At 42.4% G+C, this 13,010-nt stretch overlaps 1 protein-coding gene across 1 annotated transcript; it reads right to left on the bottom strand.

Annotated features, from left to right (window-relative positions):
• Positions 1 to 2,748: 2,748 nt before the first annotated feature.
• On the bottom strand, positions 2,749 to 6,230 carry hs3st1 (heparan sulfate (glucosamine) 3-O-sulfotransferase 1). The gene is made up of 2 exons (XM_051860439.1): positions 6,006 to 6,230; positions 2,749 to 4,560 (listed from the first exon to the last, which is right to left on the bottom strand). The coding sequence occupies exon 2, from the start codon at positions 4,505 to 4,507 to the stop codon at positions 3,653 to 3,655; it is 855 nt and encodes a 284-aa protein (XP_051716399.1). The 5' UTR covers positions 4,508 to 4,560; positions 6,006 to 6,230; the 3' UTR covers positions 2,749 to 3,652.
• Between the last annotated feature and the right edge of the window lie 6,780 nt (positions 6,231 to 13,010).

The raw sequence follows: 13,010 nt of genomic DNA on the forward strand, positions 1-13,010 counted from the left end.
GTTAATGCTGGTTCTGATAGAAAGGTGTCAGAATACACAGTGCATCAGTTTGTTGCGTATGGAGCTGCATAGCTGCAGACCAGTCAGGGTGCCCATGCTGACCCCTGTCCACCGCCGAAAGAGCCAACAGTGGACATGTGAGCATCAGAACTGGACCACGGAGCAATGGAAGAAGGTGGCCTGGTCTGATGAATCATGTTTTCTTTTACATCACGTGGATGGCCGGGTGCGTGTGCGTCTCTTACCTGGGGAACACATGGCACCAGGATGCACTATGGGAAGAAGGCAAGCCGGCGGAGGCAGTGTGATGCTTTGGGCAATGTTCTGCTGGGAAACCTTGGGTCCTGCCATCCATGTGGATGTTACTTTGACACGTACCACCTACCTAAGCATTGTTGCAGACCATGTACACCCTTTCATGGAAACGGTATTCCCTGGTGTCTGTGGCCTCTTTCAGCATGATAATGCTCCTGCCACAAAGCAAAAATGGTTCAGGAATGGTTTGAGGAGCACAACAACGAGTTTGAGGTGTTGACTTGGCCTCCAAATTCCCCAGATCTCAATCCAATCGAGCATCTGTGGGATGTGCTGAACAAACAAGTCCGATCCATGGAGGCTCCACCTCGCAACTTACAGGACTTAAAGGATCTGCTGCTAACATCTTGGTCCAGATACCACAGCACACCTTCAGGGGTCTAGAGGAGTCCATGACGGGTCAGGGCTGTTTTGGCAGAAAAAGGGGGACCAATACAATATTAGGAAGGTGGTCATAATGTTATGCATGACCGGTGTACATCACAATAGCCCAGGTGAAAAAAAAGTAAACTTTCATAGTGTACTCAAAGTGCTCTATTTTTGCGCACTAATTTTCTACTTAATATACTAAAAATACACCCATAAGTATACTACAAGTGGTAACTAAATACATTTTTTAATACAGATAGTATGTTAAAAGCACATTTTAGTTCATATTCATGGTGTCTCAAAATAGCACAGTTGAGTACACTTAGATGTTCTTAAGATTATCTTAAGAAGTACTAAAGAATTTTTAGTATATTAAGTACAAAATCAGTGCGTGAAAATAGAGCACTTTAAAGGGTTAGTTCACCCAAAAATGAAATTTCTGTCATTAATTCCTCTCTCTCATGTCGTTCCACACCCGTAAGACCTTCGTTCATCTTCAGAACACAAATTAATTTCTATATATCCTAATTATTGTTAATATGTAATTCATTTTTCCAGGAGCTCTTTGCTTCTACCTTCAATTAAATTGCTAACAGTGATTGTATATTAATTGCCTAAATTATTACATTATTAGCTAACTGCATTCTCCAAATTGTAATGTTGACATGCATTCTCTGTGAAGCTGCTTTGAAACGATATGTATTGTGAAAAGCGCTATACAAATAAATGTGAATTGAATTGAATTGAATTAAGATATTTTTGATGAAATCCGAGAGGTATATGACTCGTCCATAGACAGCAATATAATCAACACTTTCAAGGTCAGGAAAAAGGTACTAAAGAAATCGTTAAAACAGTCATGTGACTGCAGTGGCTCAACCTTAATGTTATGAATCACCGAGTGGTTGTTATATTGCTGTCTATGGACGAGTCATAAACCTCTCTGATTTCATCAAAAATATCTTAATTTGTGTTCTGAAGATGAACGAAGGTCTTACGGGTGTGGAACGACATGAGGGAGAGCAATTAATGACAGAATTTTCATTTTTGGGTGAACTAACGCTTTAAGTACATTATGGAAGTGTACTTTTTTTCACCTTGGAGGGAAGACTTGTTTATGTATATAGTTAATGATGATATTCAGTGGTATCTGTAATTTTATGATTTTATGAAACCAAAATGAAGCAAAAAAATGTCTATACGGGAATCAAATGTGTTTAAATGTGTTTGGATGCATGAATAAATGTGTGTGTAAATGCAGTGAGTGTGTTTAATGCTGAATCATGTGATAGCGGCTTTAGGAAGCATGTCCTGAACGATCCCTGATGACAAACATGAGCAGGAAAACCGCATTCATCCAGAGCTGCTGATGTCACTGTGATGATGACTGCGTTTGTGGTGTGTCTGAGCATGCTCAGTCTCACACACACACACACACACACACACACACAGAACAATGGTAACTAATGTATCTCAGCTGTGAGCTTCAAACTGAACAAGTTTATGGACAGTGAATCATGTAAAGATGCAAATCTTATTCATCTGGACTGATCACAGGAAAAACACATCAAACACAAAATACCACGGAATATAAAAACGTCACGGGATCTGACATCGGATTCAAAACACATGCAGACGATATTTCTGAATAACTGTTGCACAATTGCTGACGAGAAGTAACACATGAAAAAAGACCAACAAGACCAGAAGAGCCAAAGAATCTGATCAGTCCTGCCAATAAAACACTGCATTAAACTGACGGCACTGCAGCAACTAAATAATGTTTTCACGAGCAGAGTTCAGTTCATCACACACTCTCACACACTCACACACACAGGCACGCTCACAGAGATAACAGTGCAGAACTATGTGTTGTTCTCATGTTACGCTTTTGCTCACTGTACACAACAGCTCAGAGAACGGCATGTTATGATCACAGACACAGAAAACGAAAGACAGACCAGCAAACTCTCCATCACACGAATATGATCAGAATTTCCTAAACTAACACTCACTTAATGCACACACACACAAGCAAAAGACTGGAAACCACAGTACACCAGATCATATCAAAAATAACTTTATTAATGAACGATTCCTTCATATAAAAAAAAACAAGAAATAAACAGAATACATAGACTATGAGATGAAATTAATGAGAAACATTTCTATAATTGTGACAGATATAAAGACACACAATCAACAAATTAGCAGCTGTGAAAACAGTATATTGTTCAATATTGTGTGTATAAAATATATATAAAATAGATTTATTTCACATGCATATATCCATATATCTGAATACGTTTATTAACAGCTCTGAAATACTTTAGTCAACACAGAATCAAAACAGACTCAATTCACATCCTGATCTCAATGTGAACACTGCAAAATATGACTTTCTTATATATATATATATATATATATATATAAATTTTCAACACAAATATCTAAACATTCTTAAATCAAGATACATTTACTGGAGAAGAGAATGACTGAAGATATTAAGTTTGTTTACTGAACGAAGTGAGTTTGTGCTTAAAACAAGATCAAATATCCGTCAATGGGGACAGAAAAATAAATAATTCAAAAGAAAAGCAAGATTTTTTTCCTGATATTTGTTTCTGTTTTTCATTAAACAAGACTTAATATCTTCAGTCATTTTTCTTCTCCAGTAAATGTACCTTGATTTAAGAATGTTTAGATATTTGTACTGGAAATAAAGGCAGAAACACTGAGGAAGAACATCATTTTTGCAGTGAACGATTCAAAAAAGCTGTCTTCATAAACTTTCATGAGAATATAACATGTTCTAGTTTGAAAGTCTTGGGCTTCATCACACTGTAAATGTGGTGCTTGAAGCCGAACACACTGACCCGGCGTCACTGATGTTCCAGTTATTTCAGGAGTGTGATCTGTTTAATATATTTATGCATTCAGGACTTCAGCTTATTCAACTTTTTTTTTCTCACTTCCAGTCAAATGTCCTTCCGGCCAGCTGGAAGAACTTCTGGTTGGGTTCGCGGAAGTAGTCGTAGAGTTTCTGCAGGATTTCCGGTGCCACGTGAGGATGTTTGCGACCTTTGGAATGGTGCAGGCATCGCTCGCGCCGGTGGTTGCGCAGACAGTAGAAACCTTTGGTTTGGTTGAAGTAGAAGTTGGAGGCGTTTATCTGCGGCTCCAGCTGGAGAAACTCCTCCACCTTCTTCATCTCCGGCAGTGGGTCTCGAATGAGCGCGTCGCCGTCCACCAGATGCATGCGGCTCCTGGGAAACACGTCGAGCCAGCGCCGCAGGTGCACATGGTACAGGCTTCGGTTCAAGGCCTTGTAGTCCAGGTTGAGTTCTCCGTTACGCATCAGCAGCGTCTCCAGGGTTTGCTGGCGCTTGCGCTTCTCCAGGCGGTTGTGGAAGACCTGCGTGTAATCCGACAGCAAGCGCTCCGTTGGCTCCCGGACGATCAGCAGCAGCCGCGCGTCGGGCTGCGTTTGCAGGATGCGCTCGGGGACCCGGCTGGAGGTAAAGTACGCCGGGGTCTTCTCCACCGTCAGCTGACCCGGCCGCGCGTACGGCATCTGAGAGATGTACCAATCCGTGCCGCGCTGGTAGTGACTGTCCCAGTCGAAGAAGTGAACCTCGTTCTGAGCGGCGACCACGTCACTGTGAAGGCTCAGCATCTCAATGAGAGCGCGCGTTCCGCCCTTCCTCACGCCGATGATGATGATGTCGGGCAGGCGGAGCGTGCTGTCGGTGGGCGGGGCCAGGGTGGCTCGCGGGATGACCGAAGGGAAAAAACAGAGTAGAGCGAAGATAACGGCGGCCATCAAAACGACCCAAAGCGACTTCAGCCTGACAGCAAACACACGCTCACATGCCTCTGAAAAGAAACACAAACAACAGCATGTTTATATGTCAACACCATTCATGCTTATGAAAGAGAACTTTAAAAGCACTCATGTCCTGGTCAAACTCATAATTGTAAGAATTATGAATATATGAAATCTGTCACATCATATAAAACCTAAAGAAAGCCCGTCAGTCAAGACTCATCAAGTCAAGATATCACTATGGAAGCCCATTCTGCCACATAAGAAAAAAATCATGCTTTTGTAAATTATATTTATGAGATGGAAAGTCAAAACTGTGACTTAAAAAATCATAAGTATCACATAAAGTCACAAGCATGACATAGAAAGTAATAATATCAACATTTTATCTCATAGTTTCAACTTTTAATATCAGAATTATGACTTTGTATACAATACTCGTGACTTTACATGATGTCATAATTAAGATTTACCAAAGTTCCAACTTTGTATGGGTCGTTCTGTGTCAAATCAACCAAATTTTGGAAATATTAAATGTCACAGATGTTTATTTACCGAGTAATCCACTGTTTTGTAGAGAACGGTCAGAATGACAATTTTCACCTGAGATTTGGAGCATCATTATTTTAATTTTTAAATCCAGTAGTAAAATCTGTGACTTTATCAATCTTTGTTTCATTATATGACAACGGTGACAGTTCAAAAATGGGGAAAAGGCACTCTTGTACACATTTTCAGTGGTCAAAAACCAAATGTGCAAAAAAATTTATGGAACTCAGACAGGAATGTTCTATACAGTAGTTTTGATAGAAATAAATAATTCCTCTTTAAAAGAAAAACGTATCAGCTGTTTGAAAAGTGACCCACATTTGGTTTTTGACCACTGAAAATGTGTACAATTTACCAGTTTACTCAAGGAGCCGCATTAAGATCTCCATAAATCTGTAATTGAACCATACAGGGCCTTTAAACTGAAGATACCAAAATATCTAAACATGCTGAGATATCTTAGTTACTTTTTGAGTTACAGGCATGCCAACATGAGAAGTGCGTCTCGCCGATTGTGAACTGCCTCCATAATTCAACAAGGATTAAATAAAGTCAAATGAATTTACTAATAAACCTCCCAATCTCTGTGTAAAAATAAAGTCATCTTTCTGAACTCATTTCTCCCACCTGCAATTTAGCTTTAAATCTCAGGTAAAAAAAAAATAGTGGATTACTCAGTAAATATTCATCCACGGCATTTAATATTTTGGCTTTCATCACTATTTATGTTTGTCTTTCTACAGAAGAAACATGACGCTGGATTTGAAACAGAATCTGACAGATGAAACTTTTGAGACATTATTAAGCTGAACTGTATTTTTATTTACCTCATTTCTGTGATGCTCTTTAAAAGATTATAATCACACAATAACAAGGAAACGAATCATTCTCGTGGTTCATCCTGTTCTAATCCTCATAATCAACACGTGAGCGTCAACAGTCTTACCTGTCGATCGGATCCATGAGGAAAAACTTTTTATGAAGAGAAATCATCCGGAGAATCACTCACACTCACACACACACACAAACAAACACACAACAGCGAAAGTTTCTCACACGCTCACGTGCACGCGCGCTCTGAGGTCCTGCACAAGTCTTCCCTCACATAAAGCCGCCGCGCCCCGCGCTGACGTCACCGCCACAACCCCGCCCCGTTCCGGTGACATCAGCGCGTCCCGTCCGCCACACATGCATGTAGTTTTTTTTATTTTTATCACAGCCTTTATCAAGTCAGCTTTATTCATATAACGCTTTTCACATTTATATACATGTATTTTCACATATATTCATATATATATATATATATATATATTATACATGGTCTCAAAGCAACTTTACTAAAAACCATGATGTTAATGTTTATAATATCTTAATCAGCAGATTAGCTGCCCAGCTAGAAAAATGTTCTTAAAACGTTTTTCTAACGTTCTCATTACGTTATGAAACTGTCATTTCTGAATGTTCTCTGAACGTCCAAAACGTCCAGTTTTTTTTTTTTTTTAAACATTTTTAAAACATTTTTTCTTGGTTATGCGAATGTTAACGGAACATTTCAGTTTATCGTTCTGAAAAATTTATGGGAATGTTGCTTTTGCATGTTGTCTGAACGTTCTGAAACATTTAAAAAACGTTAGATGAACGTCCAACTAAAACATTTCAGTAAAAAAACATTCCATGAATGATGTATAAATAATGTTTTTGTGCTAACGTTTTGAGAACATTATTAAAGACCAGATAACTCTGAACGAACGTTCTATTAATGTTACCGGAAGAATGTTTGTTCATAACTTCATATCTTTATTCTCCACATAATTATACCAGCGGAGTCATGTTTGTTTTACAGTCATGTTGTAGATGCTGGTGGTTTCACACAATCTGCAGTGTCTCCAGTTCTGTCATTCATGTTCAGTCAGATCAGCTCCATTATCAAACATTAATGAAAAACCCTGTGATTGTGTCACACAGCAGCCATAAAGCCTGTTATGCATCACCTGACTGCACCTTATTTCCTCCAGTGAGTAAACAGACGATCCTCACAGAGTCACAGGAAATCGACCGACTGACACACATTATTCTGATTTTGTAAGTGATCACAGAATGCAGCGACTGAATGAAACGCTCTCAAGCGCTGTTGGACACGCAGGACTTTGGTTTTAGTGCTTGTAACCATAAAGCAGTGAATGATAAACACACACACATTTGTTTTCATACAGTATCCCTGAAGTCACCAGGCTAAAAACCATCAAAAGAATGTTTCTTTTTCAAATGTGTGTCTTTGTTCTCGTCACTGAACTTTGTTCTGCTGTAAATCTGCAGTATTTCTGAATCATGTTGAACAATCATCTGAAAGATTGTCAGTAAACACACAACTTTTTCAATGTTTGAATCGTTTGTAACATTGTAAGGATGCATAAGTTTATAAAAGCTTTGTTTGCTAGAGTTTCTTCTTGATGAAGGTCAAAGTTTTGCAAAACACTGAGAATGTAGTTTTGAATTAGATTTGTATCTTGTTCAATTTTGTTCTTGGATGTTGAACTTTACACTCTTCAACTCTACAACTCTACAACTCTGTTTTATTTTTTATTTCATGAATCATATTAAGACTGTCAGGATTATGTTTAGTTTAGTTGTCTTTTTGTTCCTATGTGTGTGTTTCTGGTGGTTCAGTTTAGTCCTAATTAGTCCCGTTTGTTCCTTTGGTTACTGATTATGTTCACCTGTCAATCATTGTGTCTCCCTGTGTATTTAAACTCTTAGTTTCCTCAGTTCATTGTCTGGTATCGTCTTTATTTCATGTGGTTGTGTGTTAGTTTTCTCCTGTGGATTAATAAATCACCCTTGTGGATTAATAAAGAAGTGTTTGTTTGGATTCTCCTGCGTTGTGCAATTACTACAACCACCCATGTGTGACTAAGACATAATCACACATGATGATTTACAGCAGGGTTTCATTCACAAACTGACAACCTAATAATAAATTAAATTCTGAAAATGTAAAATTAAAATCATTTTAAAATCAAAATAAAACACGTATTAAAAAGATTTTAATTTTTATTTGAAATTAAAGTGAAATGAAATGCACAATTTTAAAATAAAAAAAATTGTCCTGTACTGCTCCGAGACACGAAGGTTGAGGATCCAAATATAATATTTATTAAAAGGGTAATCCACAATCGTAATCCACATCCAGGCAAAAGGTCATACACAAACAAACAGACTGGAGATGGAGATAGTGCAGGAGGCCAGGGTGAAGCAGGCTGAGCAGAAGACCAAAGCAGCGCAGGCTGGACAGGTGGCCAAGGCAGCGTAAGCTGGATTGAAGACCACCTCAGCAATGCTGGAGACCCCCACAGCGGAGCAGAAGACAATCACAACAGCGCAGACCACCGTGACGGAGCAGGCGGGGCTGAAGTCCACCAAGTCATAACTGGGAACCACCATGTATAGCAGGCGGAAGCCGATGACAACCACGGCGGAGCCGAAGACCCCCAGGGCAGATCGGGTGGAACTGGAGACCACCACAGCTGATCATAACTGAAACATAGAGCACAGAGAGGTTAGCGTTGGCCTCAGGCACCATGTAAAACCCAACAGGGAGCTCAAGGGTGTCCTCCATGGTCATAACAGGACCGGCAGGGTTGACCTCTGGGGTCATCTCAGTGCTGGCTGAAAGTTCATAAACAACCTCCGTGGCCGCGTCGAGGCAGACAGGCAGTTCAGGAACGACCTCTGGGGTCACATCAGGCCAGACAGGAAACTCGGGGACAACCTCAGTGGTCGTGTCAGAACAGACAGGAAGTTCACAGGTCACAGGACTGGGCTCTGGGGCAGGAGCGGGATCCTGGAGTGGACTATGGGCTGAAGCGCGTTTTGGAGTGGACTCATGGCTGGAGCAGGCTCTGGAGTGGACTCATGGCTGGAGCAGGCTCTGGAGTGGACTCATGGCTGGAGCAGGCTCTGGAGCGGACTCATGGGCTGGAGTGGGCTCTGGAGTGGACTCATGGCTGGAGCGGGCTCTGGAGCGGACTCATGGGCTGGAGCGAGTTCTGGAATGGACTCATGGGCTGGAGCAGGTTCTGGAATGGACTCATGGGATGGAGTGGGTTCTGGAATGGACTCATGGGATGGAGTGGGCACTGGAGCGGACTCATGGGCTGGAGCGGGCTCTGGATTGGACTCATGAGCTGGAGTGGACTCATGGGCTGGAGTGGGATCTAGAGCGGACTCATAGGCTGGAGCGGGCTCTGGAGCAGACTCATGGGCTGAAGTGGGTTCTGGAGCAGACTCATGGGCTGAAGTGGGTTCTGGAGCAGACTCATGGGCTGAAGTGGGTTCTGGAGTGGTCTTATGGGCTGAGGCGGACTCTGGAGTGGACTCATGGGCTGGAGTGGGCTCTGGAGTGGAGTCATGGGCTGGCGTGGGCTCTGGAGTGGACTCATGGGTTGAAGCGGGCTCTGGAGTGGACTCATGGGCTGGAGTGGAGTCATGGGCTGGATCGGGTTCTGGAATGGAGTCAAGGGATGGAGTGGACTCATGGGCTGGAGTGGGCTCCAAAGAGGATTCATGGGCTGGAGTGGGCTCTGGAGCAGACTCATGGCTGGAGCGGGCTCTGGAGCGGAGTCATGGGCTGGAGCGGACTCATGGGCTGAAGCGGTCTCTGGAGTGGACTCATGGGTTGATGCGGGCTCTGGAGTGGACTCATGGGTTGAAGCGGGCTCTGGAGCGGACTCATGGCTGGAGTGGAGTCATGGGCTGGAGTGGACTCATGGGCTGGATTGGGTTCTGGAATGGACTCATGGGATGGAGTGGGCTCATGGGCTGGAGCGGACTCATGGGCTGAAGCAGACTCTGGAGTGGACTCATGGGCTGGAGCGGGTTCTGGAATGGACTCATGGGCTAGAGCGAGCACTGGAGCGGACTCATGGGTTGGAGCGGGCTCTGGAGTGGACTCATGGGCTGAAGAGGGCTCTGGAGTGGACTCATGGGCTGGAGTGGAGTCATGGGCTGGATCGGGTTCTGGAATGGAGTCAAGGGATGGAGTGGACTCATGGGCTGGAGTGGGCTCCAAAGAGGATTCATGGGCTGGAGCGGGCTCTGGAGCGGAGTCATGGGCTGGAGCGGACTCATGGGCTGAAGCGGTCTCTGGAGTGGACTCATTGGTTGATGCGGGCTCTGGAGTGGACTCATGGGTTGAAGCGGGCTCTGGAGCGGACTCATGGCTGGAGTGGAGTCATGGGCTGGAGTGGAGTCATGGGCTGGATCGGGTTCTGGAATGGAGTCAAGGGATGGAGTGGACTCATGGGCTGGAGTGGGCTCCAAAGAGGATTCATGGGCTGGAGCGGGCTCTGGAGCGGAGTCATGGGCTGGAGCGGACTCATGGGCTGAAGCGGTCTCTGGAGTGGACTCATTGGTTGATGCGGGCTCTGGAGTGGACTCATGGGTTGAAGCGGGCTCTGGAGCGGACTCATGGCTGGAGTGGAGTCATGGGCTGGAGCGGACTCATGGGCTGAAGCGGTCTCTGGAGTGGACTCATTGGTTGATGCGGGCTCTGGAGTGGACTCATGGGTTGAAGCGGGCTCTGGAGCGGACTCATGGCTGGAGTGGAGTCATGGGCTGGAGTGGGCTCATGGGCTGGAGCGGACTCATGGGCTGAAGCAGACTCTGGAGTGGACTCATGGGCTGGAGCGGGTTCTGGAATGGACTCATGGGCTAGAGCGAGCACTGGAGCGGACTCATGGGTTGGAGCGGGCTCTGGAGCGGACTCATGAGCTGGTGCGGGCTCTGGAGTGGACTCATGGGCTGAAGAGGGCTCTGGAGTGGACTCATGGGCTGGCCATTAACGTAAACGGGAGTGCAACCGACAGTGGGACCAGCTCTGAGACTTCTAGACTTGATACCACTGCAGAGATATCAGCTGCTCGCACTGAAATTAGTGGTGTGTCCTATAGACTTGAAGCCAGTCTCAAATGCCTAGGGTCTGCCTTAATGGCTTCATGTGCAACGTTCATGACGACTGGGAACGCCGACGTGGCGTCCATGACGGCTGAAGACTCTAGCGTGGCACCCGTAATGGCTGGAGGTCATGGTGTGGCGTCCATAATGGCTGAGGTCTCTGGTGTGGCGGCCATGTTGTGAACAGGCTGTGGTGTGGGAACAACCGGACTGGAAGGTACTAAAAGTATAGGACTAGTGATCATCTTAATTAGACATGCTGGTGACTGTGGTGGGCCAAGCTCCATGGCCATCGGAGCTCGATGCATGGTGCCCGCCCCAAAAAAGATATTTAAGGGAAACGTCCTCCTCTACTTCCCCAACAGTGAAGAAGGACCCACTCAACAACAGCACATAGTCCAAGAATTCAATCAATGATCCTCATGGATGAGCTTAGATTGAAACTGATCATTAAAGTCCATGTCAATGAGGGCAAAATCAGGAAAGTCTGTGAGATATGCAAGGTCTAGGAAATCTTGGGTGTGGTCCTCGAGGGGTCTGTTACCTTGCTTCAGATGACTAAGTCTTCTGTCATGTACTGCTCTGAGACACGATCCAAACGCAGTATTTATTAAAAGGGTAATCCGATATCGTAATCCACAATTAGGCAAAAAACTGGGGTAGATGACAAGTTAATAAATTAAATCCTAAACAAGTAAAATTAAAATAAATAATTTAAAAATAAAATCTAATTAAAACACTTATTAAAAAGATTATATATTTTACTTGAAATAAATAAAAAATAAAAATAAATACATAATTTTTAAAATAAAACTAAAAATAAGTATGTAAAAAATTTTTTTATTAAAATTAAACAAACATTGATTTACAGCCGAATGATATATGGTTTAACAAAGTGTGAGTTAATAACAAGGTTAAAGAAAATGAAATCTTAACAAAAATACAAATATTAAAAAAATAAATAAATGTAAAACTGAAAAATTACTAATTACTAATTCATACAAATAAATATTTTGTTTGAAATAAATTAAAATTAAATAAATAATTGAAAATAATCAAAATAAACACTATAAATATTTCAAAAATAAATATTTCATGTGTCTATTAACTGACATCAGAGAACCGTGTGGATGTGGATGTGTTGTTAGATTATTGAAATATTCACTTAAAATCTCAGGATATTTTAGCTCAGATTAGTCAGCAACACAAATCAGCAGTATTGAGCAGATCTCAGGTGAGTTTCAGCCTCAGAAACATTCATGTGTTTTCAGTCTCATGAACTACTAACACGCCGTTTACCGTCTGCTCATATGAACACAGAGAGAAATCGTGATGTGAAGTTTGTTTATCATGGATTCATTATGAGCTCTTGCAGCTGCGGAAACGGACGCTATATCTCTGTGACGAATGGCTTTATTGCATCTCATGTTGAGCCAGATCTCAGTCTATAAATCACACAAAACATGGAACAATCTGGGCGGCTGATTGTAGCGAACACAGTCACAGGAAAAGCCTGAAAGTTGACCAGACTTCCTGAAGCTCAGAAAAAAAAAAAAAAAAAAAAACTGGACGTGAGCCCGCCGAGAAACAAACAGACACAGGCATTAGTAAATCTGACAGGTCCGATTGTGCCAGCGGATGGGCGGCAGAAACTAAACATATATATCAGCCTCTGCTGAGCTTTTATTGGCATCGATGGTCCCATGAAGAACATTTAACATCCATGGAATCTTTCCATTGCACTAAAGCTTCTTTATAGATCTTTAGATTTTTAAAATGTTCTTCACACTAAGAAAAAATGGTTCTTTTAAGAACTGATCACTAAAAGGTTCTTTCTATGGCATCACTGTGAAAAACTTAAAGCAAAACATCTGCAGCAACTCCTTTTTCAATAAATGCAAAAAAAAAAAAAAAAAAAAATTCAGAGTTGACTTGTTTATAATAAAAAAAATAAAAAAATGAAAATTTCTGTGTGAACTTAGCAAATTGTACATCTTGT

This window comes from Ctenopharyngodon idella, chromosome 14 (genome assembly GCF_019924925.1).
Source record: "Ctenopharyngodon idella isolate HZGC_01 chromosome 14, HZGC01, whole genome shotgun sequence".
Lineage (NCBI taxonomy): Eukaryota > Metazoa > Chordata > Actinopteri > Cypriniformes > Xenocyprididae > Ctenopharyngodon > Ctenopharyngodon idella.